General features: G+C 49.0%; 1 protein-coding gene across 2 annotated transcripts in view; it reads right to left on the bottom strand.

Moving 5' to 3' along the window:
• The window catches only part of ZCCHC24 (zinc finger CCHC-type containing 24), a 60684-nt gene extending 37652 nt beyond the window's left edge, over positions 1 to 23032 (bottom strand). Inside the window, exons 1-3 of one of the 2 annotated variants that reach the window (XM_039872217.1) lie at positions 22611 to 23032; positions 10441 to 10641; positions 9781 to 10086 (exon numbers count right to left, since the gene is read on the bottom strand). In XM_039872217.1, coding sequence (XP_039728151.1) covers positions 9877 to 10086; positions 10441 to 10641; positions 22611 to 22856 — 657 coding nt within the window. In that variant the 5' untranslated portion in view covers positions 22857 to 23032 and the 3' untranslated portion in view covers positions 9781 to 9876. Of the gene's footprint in view, positions 1 to 9780; positions 10087 to 10440; positions 10642 to 22610 lie in introns of those variants that run through there. The other variant, XM_039872216.1, reaches the window with a different exon arrangement.
• Between the last annotated feature and the right edge of the window lie 255 nt (positions 23033 to 23287).

The raw sequence follows: 23287 nt of genomic DNA on the forward strand, positions 1-23287 counted from the left end.
CCTTCCTTCCTTCTCTCCCCCACAACTTTCCCTTCCTCTCTCTATTGATCTTTCATAAAATGTAGTCCTGGCCTTGTACTATGAGAAAAGCTGTTTTCCCCCTAGTACACTGATGGGCCTGAACTAGTCAGTGGTCCTGGGCCCAAAAGTTCTGCAAGGGAAATCCTGCATACCCAGTCCCCCTCAGCCTGACCCCTCCCTTGTCTCCAGCCACTCTGCCCTATAGAAAACCCAGGCCTACAGTGAAGTCGGCACCAGAATGGGCATTAGAAACCCCAGGCAGGGGTCAGAAAAGGGCTGGTGGTCTCAGCCTTTCCTGCCTCCTTAGTACACCCTACAGAGACCACCCTGCTTGACCTGGGGAGAGATGCAAGGACTGAGGTCCAGGGTGCTGCAGAGACGAGAATCAGGGAGAAGAGGGCCTAAACGGCTTTGCTTTCCCCTCTCCTCCTGCCCCTCCTCCCAGCAGGATCCTGAAACTATTTACATCCCACCTCTAAGGTTTCAGCTGTTCTAGGATTCAATTCTCTCCCTGCTCTATTTTTCCCCTTCTTTTGCAATCTCCAAGAAACTCGAGCTGCCAGATGGGTGGGGGTGATGATTGTTTTCTGTCTGACATCTGGATTTCATTAGCAGCCCTGGGCATGCTGACTCAGGAATGGCAGCTCCCCTGGGCTCAGGCCCTCCCCGACCCCTCACAGTGCCCCGTCTTCAGCTGGACATGGAAGACACAGTTGACAACACCCCTCAGACCTCTCTCAAAGGAGAAACCAGTTGCCCAGGAACATCTTGGGAGCGGTGGACGCTGAGGGCATACAGCATCTCTGCTCTCAACTCAGCGCCTGATGCGAGGCTGCCGGGCTGGGTGTGGCTGGGCCTGACCGCCACGGGGGTGGACGGAGGGCTTAGGGAAAGGGTACTGGGACCTGGGTATACTGCCCCCAAGCTCACCCCAGTCTCCATTCCTACAGAGGTGCTGAGTGTGCCTTGAGGGCAAGGAGCCCTGCACTGACCCCAACCAGCAGATACATTTTGGAGGTGAGGAAAGGTAACCCCGAGAGGTTAAGTGGCTTGACCAAGGCTATACAGCCAGCAAATAGTAGAGCTGGAACTTGAACTCTGGTCTTTGGGTTACAAATTTGAAGCTGTTTCCTTTGACCTCAACAAGATGTCCCTTCATTAACATCAGGGTTCTTATTGTCACATATGGACCCCGAACCTTTATAGGGAGGGTATTATCTGGCGTTTTCACATCTTATCATCAGAGAGGCCCATGGTAGCCACCCAATATAAAGCAGCCCCCAGATATTCTTCAGGGCCACAGTATGACGCCTGTAGACCCCTTCCTACCTAAAAAGTTGTTAAAAGTGATATTTTACAACTGTGGTGGTATAAAGACAAATATTATCCAGGCTGGATTCATTACTATATATTCATTATTATTATATTCATTTTTTCCTCCTGGCTTTAAAATGAGTAAAAATGAAAATATTTTTGTGGGCCCCTAAAAGAGCCACGGGCCTGCTGTTTCCCCTGGAGAAGGTGGCTGGCCTTCTCCAAGCACTGATATCCTGCAGAGCACTCCTTGCTACCTCCTCTTTCTTTATTTTCTTATTGATTTGTGCGTATTGTCTGACTTCACCAACCAGAAGGCGAACTCCAAGAGAGTGGAAACCTTTCCTGGTTTATTCACTGTGGCGTCTTCAAAAGCCTACAGTGTGCTTGGCACATAGTAGGTGTTCAATAAATATTTGCCGAACAAATAAATGAAGGAGAGCCTATCTTTTCAAGCAGGTATTTATATCCGAGTTAGTGGTACCCTGCTTGCCCAGGTGAATACCTCAGAAAGCTGGTAGCTCTCCTTGACACCTCATCGCTCTCCTACTCACTTGCTTGGTCACTATGCCCCACAGATGCTACATTCTCGTAGTGTCCAGAATTTGTCCTCTTGCCTCCATCCTTTGCTCACTCTTGCCTTGTATCTCCTTAGGACATACAAGATTGTTTAATCTACAATCTTGCCTCCTTCAGCCCAGCCTCCAACCTGCAACCAGCGTGATCTTTTAAAATGCCAATCCGAACATGTCACCTAAAACTCTTGGATGGCTTCTCCCTGCCCTCCAGATAAAGTCCAAGTTTGTGCAGCCTGGCACACAGGCCCTTCACCACCTGCTGCAGCCACACCTCCTGCTCCTCCCCTCAGGCACCCGGAGTGCCAGCTGTCACCAAGGGCCCACAATTCTCGCAAAGCATACTCCTGTTACATACACACTTGCTTGGAAGCCTTCCCTACTCAAGGCCCAGACTCCTACTCTCTGAGGCCTCCCATGAAGCCCAGGAAGAGCTGGTCCCTCACTGCAAACCTTGCTGTAGCCCTGATAACCCTGAACAGCCAATACTGTTTCCTTCCATCCCACTGAGGACGGGGGTAGAACCTTATCTAGCATAGGCCTGGCACATGGTAGGAGCTCTGGCAGTGCTGAGTGATTATAATGAGTCCTGGGCCTGGCTCTGTCCCATACACACTGTGTGTCAAGAGCACAGATGTGACACTGAGCCAAGCTCCCACTACAAACACACATACCCATGCAGACAAGTACAGTTGGCTCATAGAAGACACTGACTCAGGTCTCACGGTCCTGCCACATTGGTATGCAAAGGCTAACATAAGATGCTTAGAGGACCTACAGGTAGGCCCAACAGATAGCGACCATGACTCTCCTATAGCCACCTGGAATTTCTGCAGCCACCAGAGCTGGAAGCCCCAACCCACCTGTGGTCTCCTTGACTGCATTAGAATAGCAGACACTCTGGGCTGGACCAGTAGTGGAATCTACCAGACATATGGACTTGGTCAGATCAGGCCTCTTACAACCTCTTCCCATATTGTCTTTGTCCCTATTTCCAGCAACCCATCTTTAAAAAATAATCAAAGAAACTGACTTTCTGATAGTAAAGTCTGGATGCTAAGGCCAGTAGTAGAATTTAATTTGAAAAGTATGGGCTCTGGAATCAGAAAGACCCAAGTTTCAATTCCAGCTTTGCTGTTCACTAGCTCTGTGACATTAGGCAAGTGACTTAACTTCTCTGGGCTTCGATTTTATCATCTAGCAATTGACTGATAGAGTTTTTGAGAGAATTAAATGAGCCCATGAATATCACATGCTAAGCTCAGTGGTAAACTCAATGTTTAGAAACTATTATTGTTGTTGTTAATGTTATTATTACCTTTGAACAAGAGGCCGGACATACTCTGAAGAGACAGCAGGAGAGGCAGGTTTTTTAAGAACTTAATGGTAGACATTCTTGTCTCCCTAGCCCCCTTGGGCCAGTACTGACTTTGGCTTCACTCCACAAAAGAGGGGCTGCCCTTTGGCAATATTGGAAATTGGTCTCCAGAACCTTCCTGAAGAGCCCAATTCTCCTCACACTGTCCCAGGGACCTGTGAGAAGCCCCATCAGTCTGATGAGCTGAGCCCTGAACACCTCTATCCTACCCTTAAGTTTGGAAAAGAACAGGTTTCCATCCCCTGGTTCCTGTGTCCTATCACCTGGAGCACTGGCAGCAAATGCCCAAACGACATTTTCACTTTTTCCTTCCTCAGAGCCCTTGAGCTGCATGGGCAGCTTCAGGAACGAGGTAGGGCTGGCTTAGAGTTCTGTGCATTCCATTCCCATTTAACATTTTAAAAGCATTTATACCATTAAAAAAATAATAATAATTCCACAGGAGGAGAAGAGAAAGGAGCAGAAAAAAATATTCAAAGAAATAATAGTGAAAACTTCCCAAATCTGATGAAAAACTTTAATCAACACATGCAAGCAGCTCATGAGACTCTAAGTAGGATAAATATGAAGAGACCCACAGACACATTATAATAAAACTGCTGAAAGCTAAAACAAGGAGAAAATCTTGAAAGCAGCAAGAGAAAAATGACACAATGTTTACAATGGAATTCCAATAATATTAACAACTGGCTTCTCGTCAGAAACAATGGAGGCCAAAGGGTAATGGGATAACATATTCGATGTGCTCAAAGAAAACAAGACTATCAGCGGTAATTCTATACCCAGCAAAGCTATCTTTAAAAAATGAAAGCGAGATAAAGACATTCCCAGAAACAAAAACAGAGAATTCATTGCTAGCATATCAACCTTACAAGAAATACTAAAGGAAATTCTTCAGGCTGAAAGCAAGTGACCCCAAACAGTAATGAAAATACACATGAAACAGCAAGGAACAATGATAAGGTGATTATGTAATTGTAGAAGACAGTATAAATGAATATTTCTTCTCCTTTCTTAGGTGATTTTAAAAGCAACTGTATACATCAGTATGCATATAATTATACTATTTGTCCTATAACACATAGAAATGTAAATATATTTGCCAATAACAGTACAAAGGAGGCAGGTGGGAGCAAATCTGTATTCAGCTAAGGAAATGACTTTAGGAGGTAACCTGAATTCATAGCAACAAATGAAGAAAACCAGAAATGGGAAATAAGAAGGCTAACCTGACAAAAGCTATAGACATATAATTGTTTTCTCCTCTTCTTTAGGTTCTTTAAAACACATGAAATTATATAAAGTAATAGTTATAACTACTATTGTTAACTTTGTAACATAGATATAATATGTATAACAATGATGCTACAAAAATAAGAAAAAGAGAATAGAACTATATAAGAGTAATATTCCTATTTCTCATTGGAGTGAAGTTAGTATAAATCTGAAGCAGATTCTAATAGGTTGAGATGTATAAGACAAGCCCTGGAGCAACCACTAAGGAAATAGCTTTTAAAAATAGTGGAAAAACCATTAAAGAGATTAAAATGTTACATTAAAAAATTATCATTTAGCAAAAGGAAGCATTAAAGGAGGAATAGAAGAACAAAAGAACCGTGAATAATTTAGAAAACAAATATTAAAATGGCATATGTAAATCCAACTATTATCGATAACAGCGTATAGCAAAGTAGCATTAACGACAGTATTATCAATAATGTGAATGGATTAAGCAATCCAAACACAAGGCAGGAATTGTCAGATTGGAAAAAAAAAGGCAAACCAAGATCCAACTGTACTTTAGACATACTTTAGCTTAAAAGATTCGAATAGATTGAAAGTAAAAGGATGGAATAGATTCATCATGTAAACCAGTGGTCCCCAACTTTTTGGCACCAGGGACTGGTGCTCCTATGAGAATCTCATGCCTGATGATGTGAGGTAGAGGGGAGGTGGTGATGCTAGGGCTGGGGAATGGCTGCAAATACAGATGAAGCTTCACTTGCTCACCCGCTGCTCACTTCCTGTTGTGTGGCCCATTTTCTAATAGGGCATGGACCAGTATCGGTCTGTGGCTCGAGCGCTGGGGACCCCTGATGCAAACAGCAACAATAAAAAAGCTGGCTACACTAATATCAGACAAAATAGACTGTAAAACAAAAAACTGTTACTAGAGATAAAAGGGACATTTCATAATGATAAAAGGATTAATCAATCAAGAAAAAACAATCATAAACACAGATGTACCTAATAACAGAGCACCAAAATACATGCAGCAAAAACTGACAGAATTGAAGAAAAAATAGTCAATTAAACAATAATAGAAATTTCAATACCCTTACTGACAATAATGGATAGAAGAACTAGGCAGAACATCAACAAGGAAACATGATGTGAATAACGCTATGAACCAACTAAATAAACCTCACACACATCTATAGAACACTCCATCCCACAACAGCGGATTACATTCTCCAGTGCACAAAAAACATTCTCCAGGATAGCCCAAATGCTAAGCTATGAAACAGACCACAATAAAGGTAGAAGCATTGAAATAATAGAAAATGTTTTCTGTGACCTCAATAGAACAAAATCAGAAATCATTAAAAATAGATATTTGGGAGACTCACAAACATGTGGATATTAAATAACACACTCCTAAATAACCGTGGGTCAAAGAAGAAATTAGAAAGGAAATCGGAAAATACCCCGTGATAAATGAAAATGAAGATACAACATATATATCAAAATTTATGTACTGTAGCTCAGAGAAAAATGTAGAGTTGTAAACATCCGCACTAAGTCCTCAGTTAATGTTGTTGATGGGTTCTACAACTTCAAGCGAAACAGCGTATAATGAAACCAGTTTTATCACAGGCTAAAGGATATAAACAAGAGTTAAGTTCTGACAGCATATCATCAGTTATAATGAAGCAACATGAATGAAAGGACATTATTCAGGGATGTGCTGTACATTTAAAAAGGAAGAAAGATGTCAAATTAGTAATCTAACTTTCCACCTCAAGAGACTAGAAAGAGAAAATTAAACTTGAAGCAAACTGAAGGAAGGAAATAATAAAGATTAGAATGAAGAATTGAAATATTTGTACATCCATGTTCATTGCAGCATTATTCATAATAGCCAAAATGTGGAAGTAATCCAGTTGGATAAATGGATGAAAAAATGTGGTAATCTCTCTCTCTCTCAATCTCTCTCTCTCTCTCTCTCTCTCNCAGAAATAGTATTTAGCTTTAAAAAAGGAAAGAAATCCTGACACTCGCTACAATACGAATAAACCTTAAGGACATTATGATAAGTGAAATAAGGCAGTTACAAAAGGACAAATACTATATGATTCCATTTATAATAAGTTCCTAGAGTAATGAAATTTATAGAGACACAAAGTAGAATGGTGGTTGCCAGGGGCTCCAGGAGGGAAAGAGAGGAAGTTATTGCTTAATAGGTATGGAGTTTCAGTTTTGCAAGATAAAAAAGAGTTCTGTGGCTGGATGGTGGTGATGATGGGACAACAACGTGAATGTGCTTAATGCCACCAAACTGTACCCTTAAAAATTGTTAGGATGGTAAATTTTATGTTATATATATTTTGCCACAAAAAGATTAGAGTGGAAAGTAATGAAATAGAGAATAAAAACATAATAGAGGAAACGAACTAAACCAAAAGTTGATTCTTTGAAAAGTTCAACAAAATTGACAAACCTTTAGCTAGACTGACTAAGGAAAAAAGAGAGAAGACTCAAATTATAAGAATTAGAAATAAAAGAGGGGGACATTATGCCAACCTTATAAAGATAAAAAGGATTATCTCTATAAAAAGGAACGACTGTATGCCAATAAATTAGATAACGCAAATGAAATGGACAAATTCCTAGAAAGACACAAACTATGGAAACTGACTCAAGAAGAAATAAAAAATCTGAATAGACCTATAATAAGAGATTGAATTAGTAATTATAAAAAAATCTACTCACAAAAGAAAGCCCAAGCTCAGATAGCTTCACAGGTGAATTCTACCAAATATCTAAAGAATCAATATTAATTTTTCACAAACTCATCCAGAAAACAGAACAGGATGCAACACTTCTCAAATCATGAAACTGATAAATGTTACTACATGGATGAACCTTAAAAACAATATTCTAAGTGAAAGAACCTAGGTACAAAGAACCACACATTATATGATTCTATTTACATGAAATGTCCAGAAAGGCAAATCTATAGAGACAGAAAGTAGATTCGTGGTTGCTAGGGGCTGGGGGATCAGGAGGCGACAGCTAAAGAGTATAAGGTTTCTTTTTGAGGTAAAGAAAATGTTCTATAACTGGTTGCGGTGATAGTTACACAGCTCTGTGAATATACTAAAAAATCATTGAATTGTACACTTTAAATGAGTAAATTATATGGTATGTAAATTATATCTCATTAAAGCTGTTACCAAAACAAGCGTTTCACTTTTAAATGCTATATATGCTGAGCTCTTTATAATATTTTATTTCCATGGCTTATAAAAGCCTTTGGGTTGATGTGCAGGTCAGACATCGAGGGATACAGAGATGACTCTAGCCCAGCACTGCTTCTGAGCCTGTGGTCAGATCAGGGGTGGGGAACACCCAATTAAATGCCAACCTGCCAAAATACCTAGAACCTTGCCAGGTGGGTTGTACTCTCTGTTAAGAATCAAGGGAGAAAAAACAAAGCTAGCCAATATTTATTGAGCACCCACTGTATGCCAGGCACTGTGCTAAGTACTTTCCATGCATTATTTCATCGAAGCCTCACAACAATCCTATGAGTTAGTGTCTTCATTAGCCTCATTTTACAGATGATGAAACTGATATTTCAAGCTTCTGCTCTCCCACATCTCCTGACAAGTAGGGGGAGACGCTTGGGCCTGCAGGAGCCCCAGACAGAATCAGGTTTAAGATGGGGCCAGAAGAGGGCCTCTACCAGTTCAAGGGGGAAACTGAGGCTCCATGGGCCATGAAGGTCTCACTTGGAGTGGCATGGATGTTCAGGGAGGCAAAGGACGCTGATGTCCGAGACCAGGGTCCTCACACACATTGCGCTCTCCCCTCAGCACTTCGCCTCTCTGAGACTCTGTTTCTTCAACTGTAAAATGGGGCTATTACTCCTATTTCTGCCAAACAGTTAAGAGCCCTGCACAAGATAATTGAACACTCTGTATAAACCACATAAGGGAAGAAACAGGACCAGCCCTGTGCTAGAAAGCACTGAGGGCAGGGGCCCTCTGTCCCACATTTAGAAGAGCTGTGGCCCTGTCTGGAGAGAGGGCAGCCATGTGCACACATAGTTGCAAATACACACTCACACACCCCTTCGCCATCCCTTTGCCTCTGGCTCACCATCCATCACCTTTGAGTACTAGTCATGCTGTGGGAGACACTGCCACCCTTCTCCCATCAACCAGCCAGTCCCACTCAAGCCCTCCTTCTCCTGGAAGCTTTCCCAGGCTGCCAGCTCAGCAGGGGCACACTTGCTCACCTCCTCTGAGCCCTGAGAAGCCCTGTTGATGTTTGAATGTCACCTTTCTGCAGGGTTTAAAATCCCAGCTCGTCCACTGATCAGCTTGATGACCCTGTGTGAGTTCTTGACTCACACAAAACATCACGCAACATGAGGTGAAAAAGAGCACTCTATATACTGGGTGGTTGTGAGCGCTGAATGAAATAATGCTTGGAGAGCACTTAGCACAACAGTGTCTCCTCCTTCAGTGGGGCTATGTCATGCTCTGCCCACCTCACAGGCTGTAGGCAGGAGAGGAAGGAGGAAATTTTCTGAGGATTGCTGTGAATGACTGAGAGCAGAGAGCCCCTGTGCTGGGTACTCAGCTGGGGAGGGCACAGGTGCTGCTGACTGGGTGGGCACATCCCTGAGGACCAATCAGATGCTCAGCTGCCCGTTTGCTCCTCATCCTATTCAGAGAACCCCTGGTGGGTAGGGCCTCACCTTCTGCTGACATCTCTTCCTGCCAAGGGCCCCAGCTTACAGCATAACGAGAAGCAGACAGGGCCCACTAGAAAACAGCCACCAATGAGTCAGCTCCCACTAATTAGGGTTTGGGGGCCTCTCTTGTCCAGGGCTGGGGGGAGGCTGAGCTCATTGGTATACATGAATCATGGCAGGGGGGCTGTCTTACTAAAATGCAGTTTTGGGGTGGACCTAAGATTCTGCGTTTCTGATAAGCTCTGAAACGACACTGTTGTGGCCGTGCCTGGCTGTACCTCAAGTAGCAAGGACCTAAAGCATGAGGAGCAGTAGGCAAGAAGCACATCTCGGCCTCCTGCTGGTCCTGGAGGGACCCAGACCCACCCAGCCACACCCTTGGCTTCCAACATCTGGAGGGTGAGACTACATGGATTTTCTAAGTTTCCAGGATTCCATTTCCATTACATATATAAAATAAAAGCAGTACCACATCGTAAAAACACAGGAAAATATGGAAAAAATAATAGGGAAAAATCACTGATAATTTCACATCATATTTAAAACAACTGTTAACTTCTCTCCCCAGGATTCCAAAGCCATGTCTGTCAGAGAGCCAGGGGTCATCTCCTGAGTAGGGTCTGCCCCGGTAGCCCTGCCCTGTCATGGCAAAGCATTGGGTGAGAAATGGGGGCTGCTCTCCACACTGACAATCTCCTGGTGTCCTCCCTCACAGGCCACAGGCTGGGGAAGCCTGTTGCAGAGGAGGCAGAGGTAGGGTCTGGGGGAGGGGCGAACATCTGGATTCCTGGCCCAGAGCCTGCATTCTTTCCCTGTGAGTGTGAGAGGACAGGGTCTCAGGAGAGCTATGAGGAGGCTGCTGGCCCCCATCCCACCCCACCATAACAGGACCCACCCTGGCTGGGAGACTGGTGGGGACTTGAAAGCTCAGAACCTCATTTTGGGGTCCCCCATGCAGAGTGCTGGCTAACCAATGCAGACCCAAGCTGGGCTCTGTCCCATCCACACCAGCCAGCTGTGCCTCAGAAATACCAGAAGGGACAAAAAGGTGGAGACCAGGGGGCCACAGGGCCACTTGCTTGTGGAAGGGGCCCTAAGGGACTGCTCCACCTGTCCTACCCACAGAAGCCTGACCCATGAGCCTGACCTGGGCTGGGCTGCTTTACCTGGGGGCAGTCCTTGATGTAGTGTCCTTTGTTGAAGCACAGGTGGCACAGGTAGTTGGGCGGGGGCCTCTTGCTGGGCTTGCGCGTCTCAGAGGTGAGAGTCAGGTCAGAGAAGTGTTCGGTGAGGGAGCTGAGGCCGTCAGCAATGTTGTTGAGGGAGCCGTAGGGCGAGGCACTCTTGTACACACCGCTGCTCAGCGCCTGCGAGGGACAGAGGCTCTGAGTGCTCCAGAAAGCCTGGACATACTCTTTTGCAGCCATGACCTCGAGGAAATTTCCATGGCACACACACACACACACACACACACGTGAATTCATAATGATCCTTCAGCTGCCCATGGGTTCTGGCCTCCTGGAGCTTGAGTCCAAACCCTAACTCCAGTTGTGTGTCCATGAGCAAGCTATTTAACCACTCTGGGCCTCAGTGGCCGCATCTGGAAAACAGGAATAATGATATCTACCTCCTAGGGTTTCTGTAAAACTAACGCGAAGCCACAAAGGTATAGCACTTATCTCCTGCCTGGCACTTACAAACTGTTCAGTAAATGGTGATGATTATGATGATGATGATGATGATGATGATGATGATAATAATTATTATTATCATTAGTTCTTCTTTACACACTGCTACGAGTTATGAAGGTATAGCAGAAAGCAATCTGGGCTCTGCCACCTACTAGTGGAGTGACTTTAGACAAGTCACTTATCGCTGAGCTGACTCAGTTTCTCCAAGTTGTAAGGAAGAGGTACATCAGATAGCCACATGGCTTCCATTGGACAGAAGAGCAGACTGAAATTCAGCAATTTGCCCGCTCTCCTGCGGCACAGGGTCTGTGCATACTGTCCAAGGAGCCCTCGGCCTGGCCCAGCCAGCTCTCTGGGAGCCCAGGGAGGAAGTGGGCCGCCTCACTCACCTCGCTTACCTCTCCCACCTCCAGTGGACAGGAACCAGATGTATTGCCTGGCTTCAAAGCAGACGTGGCCCAGGCCCCCTCCTGGTGTATACAGTCTCTATTTATAGGAGTCACGGGCTCCAGGCAGCCAGGCACACTGGAATTTAGTGAAGGTGGGGCCTGTGGTGAGGCCATGGGCCCCCTTTCCTGGGGCAAGGCCAAGGTTTGAAAGAGGCAGCTTCTACAGGAGGGTCAATGACAAACCTGGGAATAAGGCTTGGGTGTCCCCTGGCCCTAGCTCAGGTGCCCAAGAACTCCAGGAATGAACTATGGAGAAACATGGTTTAATGTTCGCAGCTAATAGAAAAACATGGCCTTGTTCTTGGGAGTCCCTAGGCTGAGGGGGGAGAAGAGCCCCTGAGAGAAAGCTGCCTCAGGTTCCCTTACAAAGATGGCGCAGATAGGAACCAAAAGTGGGTACAGTCCTTTCTGTGTCCCCTCAGTGAGAGGAGGTAAGCTAAGCTGGCCCCAGCGGATCAAGCACCCACCACCCCACAACCAGGACAGATTCACACCCCTCACACATGTATAATTTGGCCTCTCTATCTGTTTCACCTCTGGGGATCTGGCACTCCGCTTCTAGAAGACACAACCCTCACTTATCTGGGTGCTGCCCCTCTTCTTGGCTCTCTGAACACCCTGCTATGTGACTCTGGGCCAGCCCTTTCCCTCTCTGGGCCCTGTTCCCTCTCATGTAGGTTTGGACTGGAGCCTGGGATCTGGAAGGAAAGACACAGACAGCACGTCTGGGGCAGCCCAGGCCCAACACACAGATAGCCTCCAGACACTGGACATGGAACTCAAAGGCTCCTAATGACCATCTCTGCTCTATTGCTGTCCAGTGCTACCGTGAAACCCAGGACCAGAGGAAGACACCACACAAACCCACGTTCAGTCTGAAGATGACTCTCCAGCTCCGCTGGCCCAAGATGGGGTGGTCCATCCTGCGAGGCAGAGGTACCCCCATCCCTGGAGGTGTGCAAGCCAATACTGGACAACCTTAAGGGGTGTGAGAAGGCTCCAATGGAAATGGGATTAGATGGTAACTGAGCACTTACCACATCCCAGGCCCTGGAAACTTTATACGTTTTAAGATAGCTGATGCTCATAACCCTATGAGTCATTGTCCCTATTGTACAGATTAGACGAGTACGTTCCAACTTGTGGTGAATAATCAGGGAAAGATTTAACAAACACACTTTTCTGGGCCCTGCCTCAGACTGACCAAAGCAGCTATCAGGGACTGAGGACCCGGAATCTGCACTTTTCATTGTGGTAAAATATACATTACATAAAACCTACCATGCTAACGATTTTTAAGTGTACAGTTCAGTGGCATTGAGTATATGCACCTTGTTATGCAACCATCACCACCATCTATCTCCAGAACTTTGTTGTCATCTCAAACTGAAGCTCTATCCCCATTAAACACTAATTCTTCCTCCCTGACCCCCAGCCCCAATCTGTGTTTTTAAAGGTCCCCCAGGCAATTCAGGTACAACCAGCCGAGCCCCACCAGGCCTTGGCTGCACCCGGACTTTCCAGTGGTCAAGGTTTCTCCAGAGATGGACTCTAGGCCTCTCCTCACCCCAACGGGCCTGAGCGAGGGCAGCATGGCCCCAGCCTCCCAGAGAAAAGTTCATCCAAACACGAAACTTGAATCTCCAAATGCTTCAAGTGACTCACCCTCATGGCTGGGAAATGCAATTTCACAAATAACAACTCTCTTTTTTTCCCCCTCTTTTCTTTCTTTTTTCTTTTCTGGATAAGATTTAAGCAAGTCCACAGGAATCAGAACTGTTTGGCAGCAAATTGTCAAGAGGAAGGAGAAGTTCGGTGGATGCCAGAAATTGCACTAATTATATCCTGAAAAACCTCCCCCTTCCTCCCCACCATCTTGCGGCCACTCTCCTGTGCCTATGGGTGGCCCTGTGGGTGTCCCTGAGCAGCCAGAGGCCTCTGAGCAGGCTGCCCTCTCCCTGGCTGCTTGACACCTCACAAGGGTTACAGCTTCGCCCATTACACAGGCAGTTCCTGGTCAGAGAGGCGAGGCCAGAGCTCCCCTCTCACTGCCTCTTCCACCTCCAGAGTACTCTGGCCTGTCCCTCGTGGCTGCTCCAGCCCCAGTGCAACATGATGCTACCTTAGAGCTGAAGAGACAGAGAGTGGTCAGCTGACACAACCTCACTCTCACAGATGGAGAAACTGAGACCCAGAGAGGCCCAGTGCCATAGACCAGGGCACTCTGCCAGGCCTGAGGGCCAGGAGTCCTGCTTGCCTGTGGCGAAAAGGGTGGGTGGGGCAGCAAGCTGTTTCCTCTCTGAAGAAGTCTGAAGAGCTCCAGCCATGGAGGTGAAAGGTGAGTTGGCCTCTCAGCCATTTCCACGGCCCGTGAGGACTGAATGGATTGGAGGCCAGGACACAAGGAGCTTCCCTCGCTCTGGCTGCAGAGCTGGGGCCTGACCTCTTGGATTTCCTATGTGTAAAATGTAAAATGGGGCAGGGAAGGAGGACAAATTTGATGATCTCAGCAGTCCTACTTTCTTAGGGTCCAACACCCAGGCGTTGAAAGACACCCCCAGAGCCCGGCATGTAGATGGTACTTAATCAACAAGGGCACCATCTGTTCCAGGTCCTGCCATCTGTAGCCGGAGGGCAGGGCCAGAAAGGAGTTCCTTTCATCAGTCAGCCCCTTACTCTGCAACATTCGAGCTGCTCCTCTCCATGTTCCAAAGAACTGCTTTTCTCCCCTCAGTTCTGTACTTGCTATCCACCCCTAGGAGGCTCTGTGTCCATCCATACAAACCTCCTCCAAAACTTGTTCTAGATCTGGTTCTAAAACTAATGGTGGGCCTTGAACCCACCCCTTCCTCTTACTCACGCCTCAAGCTCCACAGGAACGTATAAAAAGCACAGATTCAGGTGCTCCTGAGGCCCTGCTAACCCCAAAGGCCCTGGCCTCCTCCAGGGGCCTCTTGGACCTCCCTGCCATAGCCTTGTCCCTCAGTGCTATAGGTGGGGGTAGGGACTACCCCATGATTCCCCTGCCCTTGCCTGAAGGAGCACTGACATCTTTCTAATCTCTTTGCATGGTGATGTCTCCTCATGTCTCCACAAGGCTGGACATCCCCGAAGGCAAAGATTCTGCAACAACTGTCACCCCAAAACCCAGACTGTTCTTCTGCTCCTACACCCATGACTCTCCTGGGTGCAGAAAATCACAGGCAGGGAGGCCTGGGAGTCCCACTCAACAGAAGAGGGAACGGATGCCCTAACACCTTGAAAGATTTAGGTTTGGGGTCTCCAAATTCCTGTGGACTAAGCTGGAGGGTCCTCTCACCCCAGATTAAGCTGCTCTGGGCACTGGTTGAGGGCAGCACTGGGTGGAAGCCTCTGGGCCATTAAGGCCCAAATCACCATCCTAGGAGAAGAGACCATGTGTCCTTCCTCCATGGATGATTCTGGCTTGGTCATTGGGGAAAGTTAGATTGGAAGACACTAAAGTTTATTCTGATCCTACTTATGTCATATAGTTGACTGGATCCTTTCCCTTTTTTAGTCCTCTTATACCTGGCAAGAACACTATTTGGATGGGCATTATTGGTCCTATTTCACAGAACTGGAAACTGAGGCTCAGAGAGGCTGAGTAACTTGCCTAGGGTAACAAAGCCAGCATGTGGCTGAGAGGAGATTCACACTCACCCAGATCTCTTGACCTGTTATATTTCAGCCACTACACGGCCTCCAAGATTTGACTTCCCCTCTAGGAAGCGGAGCCAGAGAAAAACGCCAGGTGCGAACCACTCTTCTTGGTACAGAGGCCTTGTGACATTATATTGTCAAGCCCTCAGTGCTGACGAGATGAGGCAACAGCTTCTCTGAACTACGTGAGGGGTTTGAGCCCTGGGTTTGGTGGTTCTGCTGAGGGATTCGGGATACAGAGGTAGAGCTGACTCAACCTGTCAAACTGTGCTCCTCTTCTTCCCCCCTCATCCCTGCTCCAGGACAGGAAGAGGGCGCAGTGGGAGGGGGACAGACTAACGTTGGGGCAGGTGGGCAGAAGCTCCCAAGAACAGCCTAGAGGGAGAGGAGACCAGTGCAGAGCACAGAGGCGGGACAGCAGGCACACACAGGAGCAGCATTCACAGGGAAGGACATGGAAGCAAGTGAGGCCACAAGAAAGGCGGCCCCTGAGGAGGCCTGGCAGAGGCGAATGATGAGTCCTACCCCCCAGGCCTGAGGTGGACCTGGAGCGGGAGTTCTCTGATCCTAGTACCCAGCTCCGTGGGGGTTCTTTCACCAGCTGAACATCTGTTTTCTCATCCCCAAAAGCCACCCCTCTATCCCCCTACACACAGACATGTGCACTCGCTCACACCCACACCTCTCTCTTGGGAACAAGAAACTGTTCCTCTCACAAATGACTCTACCCCTTCTCCAAGAGGGTCTGCACTTCTTCTATCTGAGTCTTTCTGGGGCTCCAGCCTCGGAGTCAAACACACACACGTACACCCTGTACACACAAGCAGAGGTGATGTGGGCTGGGCTTGGGGAGAGGAGGAGACAATCAGATGTCAATGCAAGGAGTTGGACAATGGGAAGATGAAGCCACATCTGGATGTAGGATTTCTCTAGCAGCGGTCAGACCCCAGCTCTGTAGGTCAGGAAGATGGCAGGGCTGGCACCTTCACCCAGGTAACTCTTCACCCAGGACCCCCAACGGCACCATTGCCTGCCTGCTGGACGCCCATTCACCCGGGACATGCAAAACACCATCCCCCAAACACAGCCAGTGCTCGATGAGAGATTCTAACTTAAATAAGCAGTCTGTGTTGTTTTTGGTAGCGGGAGCAGGGAGAGAGAAATAGGGAAAGGACAAGGAGATGGAGGAGCAGTGGCAGCAGGACAAGGCAGAGAAGACAAAGGGGAGACCCCCCTCCCCACTCAGTTCTTCCTGCCCCACCCAGGTCACCACTCATCTGACAGGTGCTCATGTTTCACAGCCATGTGCCCTCTGCCCAGCTAGAGCATAAGCACTGGGGACCAGGCTGCCTCTCACTTCTAGAATGTATTCATTGAATTAAAGCAGAAAGTATGAATCAGAATTGGAAGACTGGAAGGGATTTTATTATTTATTTATTTATTTATTCATTCATTCATTCATTCATTCATTCATTCATTTTGGAAGGGACCTTAATATTTCGTCAGTCTAGGGTACCACTGAGGCTTGCAGCCTCTATAGCAGGGGGCCTTGATTGGGGATTCATTGTTGGCATGAGGGTACCATAATCCCCTTGAAATCATGCATGTGTGTCTGCATGCGCATGTATGCTGTGCTTCTATGCATTGTGGTGAGGAGAGAAACTCTAGTTGTCTTCAGATTCTCAGACGTCCATAACCAAAGAAGGTCAAGAAGCAATAGCACACCTAAGCTTCTGCTGGGACTCCTCTAGGTTTCACTATCTCCCATGTTACCTCTTCCCAATTAATCAAGCAATCCATAAACAGTCCTTCCGTGAGATAAAACAAGAGGCTAAGAGACTGAAGAGAGTGCTCACATAAGTGCATGTCCAGGGGAGGAGGGGAGAAGAGGGTTCAATTAGAGTCATCTTTCCATCCATGTACCTGAGCACCTAGTCCATCCCAGGCACTGACCGAACATCGAACGCTAGGATTGCAAGTGGAATAGACAAGAACCCTACTCTCAGAGTGCTGACAACAATACTCTAGAGAGAGACACATACATATAGTGCATATTTCATGGCAAGACCAATTGTTAAGACATGCTTTACCAGAAGCATGTACAATTCTCCTTTCATATACAGAAGCTGGTGGGACAAAGAAGCTGGAGGAAAGTATGCTCCCCATGGCAGCCAGGTAAAGCCTCTCAGAGAAGGAGTATCTACTTGTGCCATAAAGAAGTAATTTGGAGTCTGTCAGTTGTACAAGGGTAGGGAATAGCATTTTAGGTAGAAGCAATAGCAAACGCAAAAGCTTTGAGGAGTGGGACTGCCTGGCGTTTTCATAAACCTCAAGTAGACCACTATGGCCAGAGGAGGACAGAATTAAAGATTATACACCGCCACCAGCACCACCACTACACACACACACACACACACACACACACACACACACACACACACAGACCAAGCATCCTGAGACCTAGGCTGGAACCTTGGTTCTGTCACTGATGCCCTGACTGTTACATCCTCCTGAAGAGCCTTAGTTGAGCCTTAGTTTCCCCATCCAGACAACAGGGATGCTGCACGCAGGCTATGGTATGAGACAAACGTACTAGGAAGTGCTCAGTGTTCATCTCCTCTGACTCTCCTCAAGCCAGGCCACTCTTGGACTCAGGTCTCATGGAGCCGCATGCTGGGTTTCTAGGGAGTGACTAGAGCAGAGGCATGGCAAGAAAGCTGGCACCCAGAAGCAGTGCTATCACTCCTCAGAAGGTGGGGATCAGGGGCGAAGAGTCAGAGGCACTGGGGCTTGACAGAGTGTCCGTGAACACAGCCTGCCCTGCACTGGGGCTCACAGAATGATCCAGGCAAGAGTCAACCTGGAGAACAGCAAGACCAGCCATAGAGACAACTGCAGTTAGAACACGGAAGAGTGCTAGATCTAGCTCTGCCACTTGCTTGCTGGGTGACTTGTCAGGCCTCTGTTTTCTCTTCTGTAAAATGGAAGCTATGAAGAAAGAGACGCCAAGACTAAAGCACCACCCAAGAGTAAGAGATCATTACTCAAGGGCCATCTTCTCTGCAGGACCCTCCTCTTGGTGCTGACAGCACCTGGCTGTCTGCCACTGCTAATTAGTAATTACTAATGCTGCTTGCTTTCCACCCTCCCACCTGACTCAGAAGGTTCCTGAGGTGTGGTCCTCCCTCTGAGGCTAGGCCTACTCAGTTAACTTATTTGATGGAGGGATGGTCAGGCCACATCAGCCAACAGGCCGTCAAATGATGGTCCTCCTTACCTGAGTCAGAGCTCAGCTTCCTGGGGGTGGCCAAAGGGAGCCAGGCATTCTCCCAAGCTTCTGGCTCGTCCAGAACAACCATTTCCCCCAAAACCTGTGGCTGTCCCACCACTACCCCACACAGACCACAAAGGCTGCTGGGAACAAACTTCAGCTTTTGAAGCTCAATCTTAGCCCCAGTGAGGTAAACTCCCATTCTCATACAGGTATGTGGCATTGTCCTATACATCCACACTGGTGAGGTGGTCTCGTGGCTCTTCTATACCTGTGAAGGGCATAGGTGACACATCAAAACCTTCAGTCTTAAAGACTCTCAAGACCTGGGGCCACAGTCACTCCTCAAGGGGTTCTAAAAACTCTGTCTATGCAGAATTGCTGAAGGCTTGTCTGTTAAGCCTTGTGACACCTTTGCTGCTGTTCTCAAATCTCCATGGGCGAACCAAAGTGATAAAGAAGAGGGGATCTTCAGTGTGGCAAAAGACAGTGCTAGGACCTGGGGAGGGCGCCTGGGTTCACAGTTTCAGGAACAGCCTCCTAAGGGTTGAAACTACCCAATAAGGGAGAGGTCTGTTTCAGTGGAGTATTCCCTGGGCTGGAGATGTTTAGAAGTACACTGGCAAATGTTCTGTGCCAAAAATGTGCTTTGGTCAAATAGGTATGGAAAACGTTGGGTTAAGAAAGGTTACAGGTTTTGTGCTGCAAGACTTCTCAGAGCCTTTACTGTGCTAGAGGGCATCGTGTGTCTCCAAAGGAAGGATACTATTCTATGCTTTCCAAATGCATTTGACCCTAAAGCCCTTCTCTCAATCCCCACAAAGCATCACTTGATTGTAAGGCCACATCTTCGAGCCACGTCTGTCCCTTGAGGAAGAGGGAAAGAAAATGGCTGGCCTGAGCATCTGACCTGGAGTGAGACAGCCACATGTCCCCTTGAGGAGGGGTTCCGAGCATCCCTCTGAGGGGCGCAAGAGCTAATGCTCAACAAGGTGGTAACTCCACTTTTCTGGAAGAGGAGTCCCACGGTACACATACTGCTGTGAATCTAAATTCCAAACAAAACTTGGCAGGGAAGACCCCATGCATCCCAATCCCAATTCCCTCTAAGGGCTGCCTTCCTTGAGTACCTGGAGAGACAGATGGTACTCAGCCAAGAGCCTCAGGAGTCTCTCTCCAAAGACATATTGTTGTTGCCACAGATCAGGGGTTGAAACAGGGTTCACAAGGTCCAGTTTCTAGTCCCAGAGGTCTTTAAAAAAAAACTGCACAGAGTACCTGTGCCTGCTTTAGCCTGGCACCTGTACCACAATCTGAGAAGCTGAGAGCCCCCACAAGCATCCAAGTCACCTCCTGATGCTTGCTCCTGCACTTGCACATGAACTCTGCCATCTCTCTCTCTCTCTCTCTCTCTCTCTCTCTCTCTCTCTCTCTCTCTCCCTCCTCCTCCCTCCCCTCTCTCTGCTTCCAGGAGCAGTGTTCAACTCAGAACTCTTGGCTTATCTTCAGCTTGAGAGCTGAGGTTCCACTGGCACAATGGGCTTCTGTGCCCCCATGTCCTCAATACCGCCCCCTCGCCCAAATCCCAGCTGCATTCATGGTGTTTTGCTATTGTGGTGGGAGCAGCCTGGGGTTGGTGCGGGAGGGGGTGGGCTCTTGGCACAGGGACTGGTGCAGACAGGCCGCGGTCAGCGGTCAGCATGCAAGTCACATCCGCAGGCACTGCCACCGGGCCTGCCAGGCCTTGCACAGAATGGCGACATGCCTGAGTCCCTGGGTCCCTTCGTAGAGTCTCCTCTGGCCCACACACGACTTGCTTCCGTTCCAAACAGCCCCTTGGTGGCATTCAGGTAACGGGTATTTTTTTTCTTGCCTTTTCAGCCAGTTGCTATTTGGAAGCCACATTAGGTCACTGGCTAAGTCCTAGATGCATGAAAGGCCTGTCCCCAGGAGCACAGCTGGGGCTCTAAAAGGGTTTAAGAGGAGAAGTGGGTGGGGTGGGGGGTGAGACTGAGTGAGCCTGAAGCCAAGAGAGCCTTCCAGAAGTCAGCAGGCACAGCCTTCCAACCCCTTCAAGGAAGCCACTGGCCTGGGAGCACAGGAGAAGTCCATTACCTCCCCCAACCCAGCCTGTCTGTAGACACATCCTCTCCTGTTTGTACAGCTCTCAAATCCCATGCACATCACCCTCAAGGAGCGTAGAGACTACATTTAACAGACAGGTAAACGGAGGCCCAGAGACAGGGCGTTCCCCCAAAGTCAGATTATGAGAGACTTTTTTCCACCATTGCTGTAGATAACCTTGATCAGCTCCTCCTACAGTGGCTGCAGTAAAGGAATGTGCCTCTTCATGGAGAAACTAAGGCAAGCAAAAGTGAAGAGACAGGAAGCAGTTTCACTGAGACTCAGCTGGAATACTGGATGCTGGAAATTTCCAAGACAAGGCACGATTTTCTCCTCCCACAGGGGACTCTGAGGCCCTCTTAGCAGAGACCCATTTGTTGGGAACAAGGCCACCATAGGTTGGGGGCAGAGGGAGGCTAGCAGGAACTGATTAGGGACCCCCACATGACCTGTAGATCACAGTCACCCTCCTCCCTTAAGGCTTCCACAGGACCCCAATGAAATCACCCTCCATTCACACTGTAGCGTCCTGTCTGTCTTCTAATCTGGGCCCCCACGAGCCAGTGACTGAATCTCCAGGGGCCCACGCGGAGCTCAACAAATGTTTGGTAAGAGAACAAACAACTGAAAAGACTGTGCGCTGAAGCAACACCCCACAAACTGTCCCCCAAAGTCACTGGTAAAGCCAGTTCCCTGAAAAGGCAGCAAAGTCTCTTACAAGAAAGAAAAATTCCCAGCCAAAAACAATTCCTCATGTGGAGAGAGTGCTTTACAGTTTACAAAGAGCTTTGGCATACAAATTCTTTCGCCTGGCACCAAAGGCTGCCTCTCCACACGCCTCTCCTTCAACTATGCCTAACCAGATCAACACAGGTCAACCAGTCCTTCTGCTCGCCTAGTGTTGGCCCACCTCTAACCAGCATTTCATATGTCTGTGTCTCTCCAATAACGGCAGTTGAACACATGATGGGGCCAGAAAAGGCAACCCTCTGTCTCCCCCTTCACCTTCTACACAAGCCTTTCCCCCAAACCTGTGACTCTCCTAAAACTAACTGATGGCCCAGGTCTAGGAGGAAAATGACCCTCATGTGTGTCCTCTCCCCCACCACTTCCCCCTGAACTTTCGCAGAGAGCTGCCAGAGGGGAGTGAGTGAAGGCCACAGAAGGGTGTGTGCCTCTCACAAATGAGGCAGGAGTAAGTGGGAGTAGGGGAGAGGAGGAGTCCAGCTGAAGGGAGAAAGCAGTGGTATCTAGGAAGGCTATGGAGACCCCTCGAAAGGGGCTGGGAGGTCCTGGCAACCTGTGTGTTTATCTAGCTGGGGAAGATGCACTGCCCTTCCACTTTGTAACTGAATCTACCCAACAGCAGACTTTGCAAGCAGCCGGCCCAGGTTTCTGGAGAAGGCACTGAGCAGCTGGAACCTCTCTCCCTACTAGCCCCCCTCGCAAGAGCTCAAGAGGATTTCCCTTTCATTTCCTTCCAGGCTAGGAGGGCGGGGGACAGCGCAGTCTGTGGGGTCAAGCCCTCAAAAACCACTTCCTATGTGGCTAGGGGAGGGCGAGCAGCTGGAGGATGTATCTGGGGGTCCCTGCGTGCGAACAGCAGGAAAAGCCCTCTGGACGTCACAGCTCTCTAGGATGCCCTTCGGGTCGGAAACCACCGAGGTCGGAGGAGAAAATATTTTAGGGCCCTCCAGAAGAGCTCCGGGTAGAATCTGCACTGTGGGTCCCGGCAAATGGGAGCCAAGAGGGGGATGGGTTTGAGAGTGGGAAAGACACTTGGAAGGGGCTCCCTATCCTGGTTGCTCTCGGGCTGTGTAGAGAGAATCAGAGCCCGGGCCCAGCCGGGCCCCCCAATCCCCTTGGAGCGGGACGCCCCAGGCTGGGAGAGGGGGCAGGAGGGCCCCGCCCGCGCCTGAGCTGCTCCCGGCTGGGCTCTGCCGGGAGGTGACGCGCTCCCGGCGCCCCGGGGACTTCGGGCGGCGAGTTTGGCAGAGTAGAGGGAAGCCAAGCCAAGCAGGGCAGGGCAATACGGAGCTGGGCCAGGCCAGGAAGAGTGGGATAGATAGGAAAAGGCCCAGCGCGGTCGACGGAGGGTGGGGGCGCGCGGGGGCACCCACCTCTCCGCGCTGCAGCTGGAAGAAGCTGTTGAGATAGCTGGAGTGCAGGGGCGAGCCCAGCTGCTCCGGGCGGCCCTTGCCGAAGGCGAGCTCTGGAGGCGCAGCGCCGGCGGGAGGCTCAGGCCGGAAGGCATCGAAGGCGCTCGCCTGGTGCGTGTCCTGCAGCGACAGGTAGACCCAGTTGAGAAGCTGGGCTGGCTGGTACACCGAGGCGGCGCTCGTGTCGATGGCCGACAGCAGGCTCATTTTGCGGCGGCGGTGCCGGTCCCTCCCCGGCAGCCCGCTCGCGTCCCCCCCTCCAGCGGAGGGGCGGGCACCGGGGAGCCTGAGCCCACTGCCCGCGGCCCGTGCCCCGACAGCAATCACCCCGCGCCCTGCGCGCTGCCCGCAGCCGCCGCCGCCGCCGCCGCTGCCTCCCCCCAACTGCAGCCGCAGCGCGCGCGGGCGGAGGAAGGAGGCAGCGAAAGTTGGGCAGGAAACTTTTGGGTCCGCCCCTTTCGCACCGCCCGCCCCGCCCCGTCCCGCCCCGCGATCCGCTATCTGCCTCAGTGCTGACCCCTCTGGTGGCCGCTCCCGGGGTGGGGCCCACGGAGCCCGCGCCCCTTCTGGCACCGTCTTTGCCCTCCATTGGCTGTCTCATTGAATATGAAGTAGCGGGAGCGCGGCGAGCGGGGAAA

The sequence above is a fragment of the Pteropus medius genome, unplaced genomic scaffold (genome assembly GCF_902729225.1).
Source record: "Pteropus medius unplaced genomic scaffold, Ma_sr-lr_union100, whole genome shotgun sequence".
NCBI lineage: Eukaryota > Metazoa > Chordata > Mammalia > Chiroptera > Pteropodidae > Pteropus > Pteropus medius.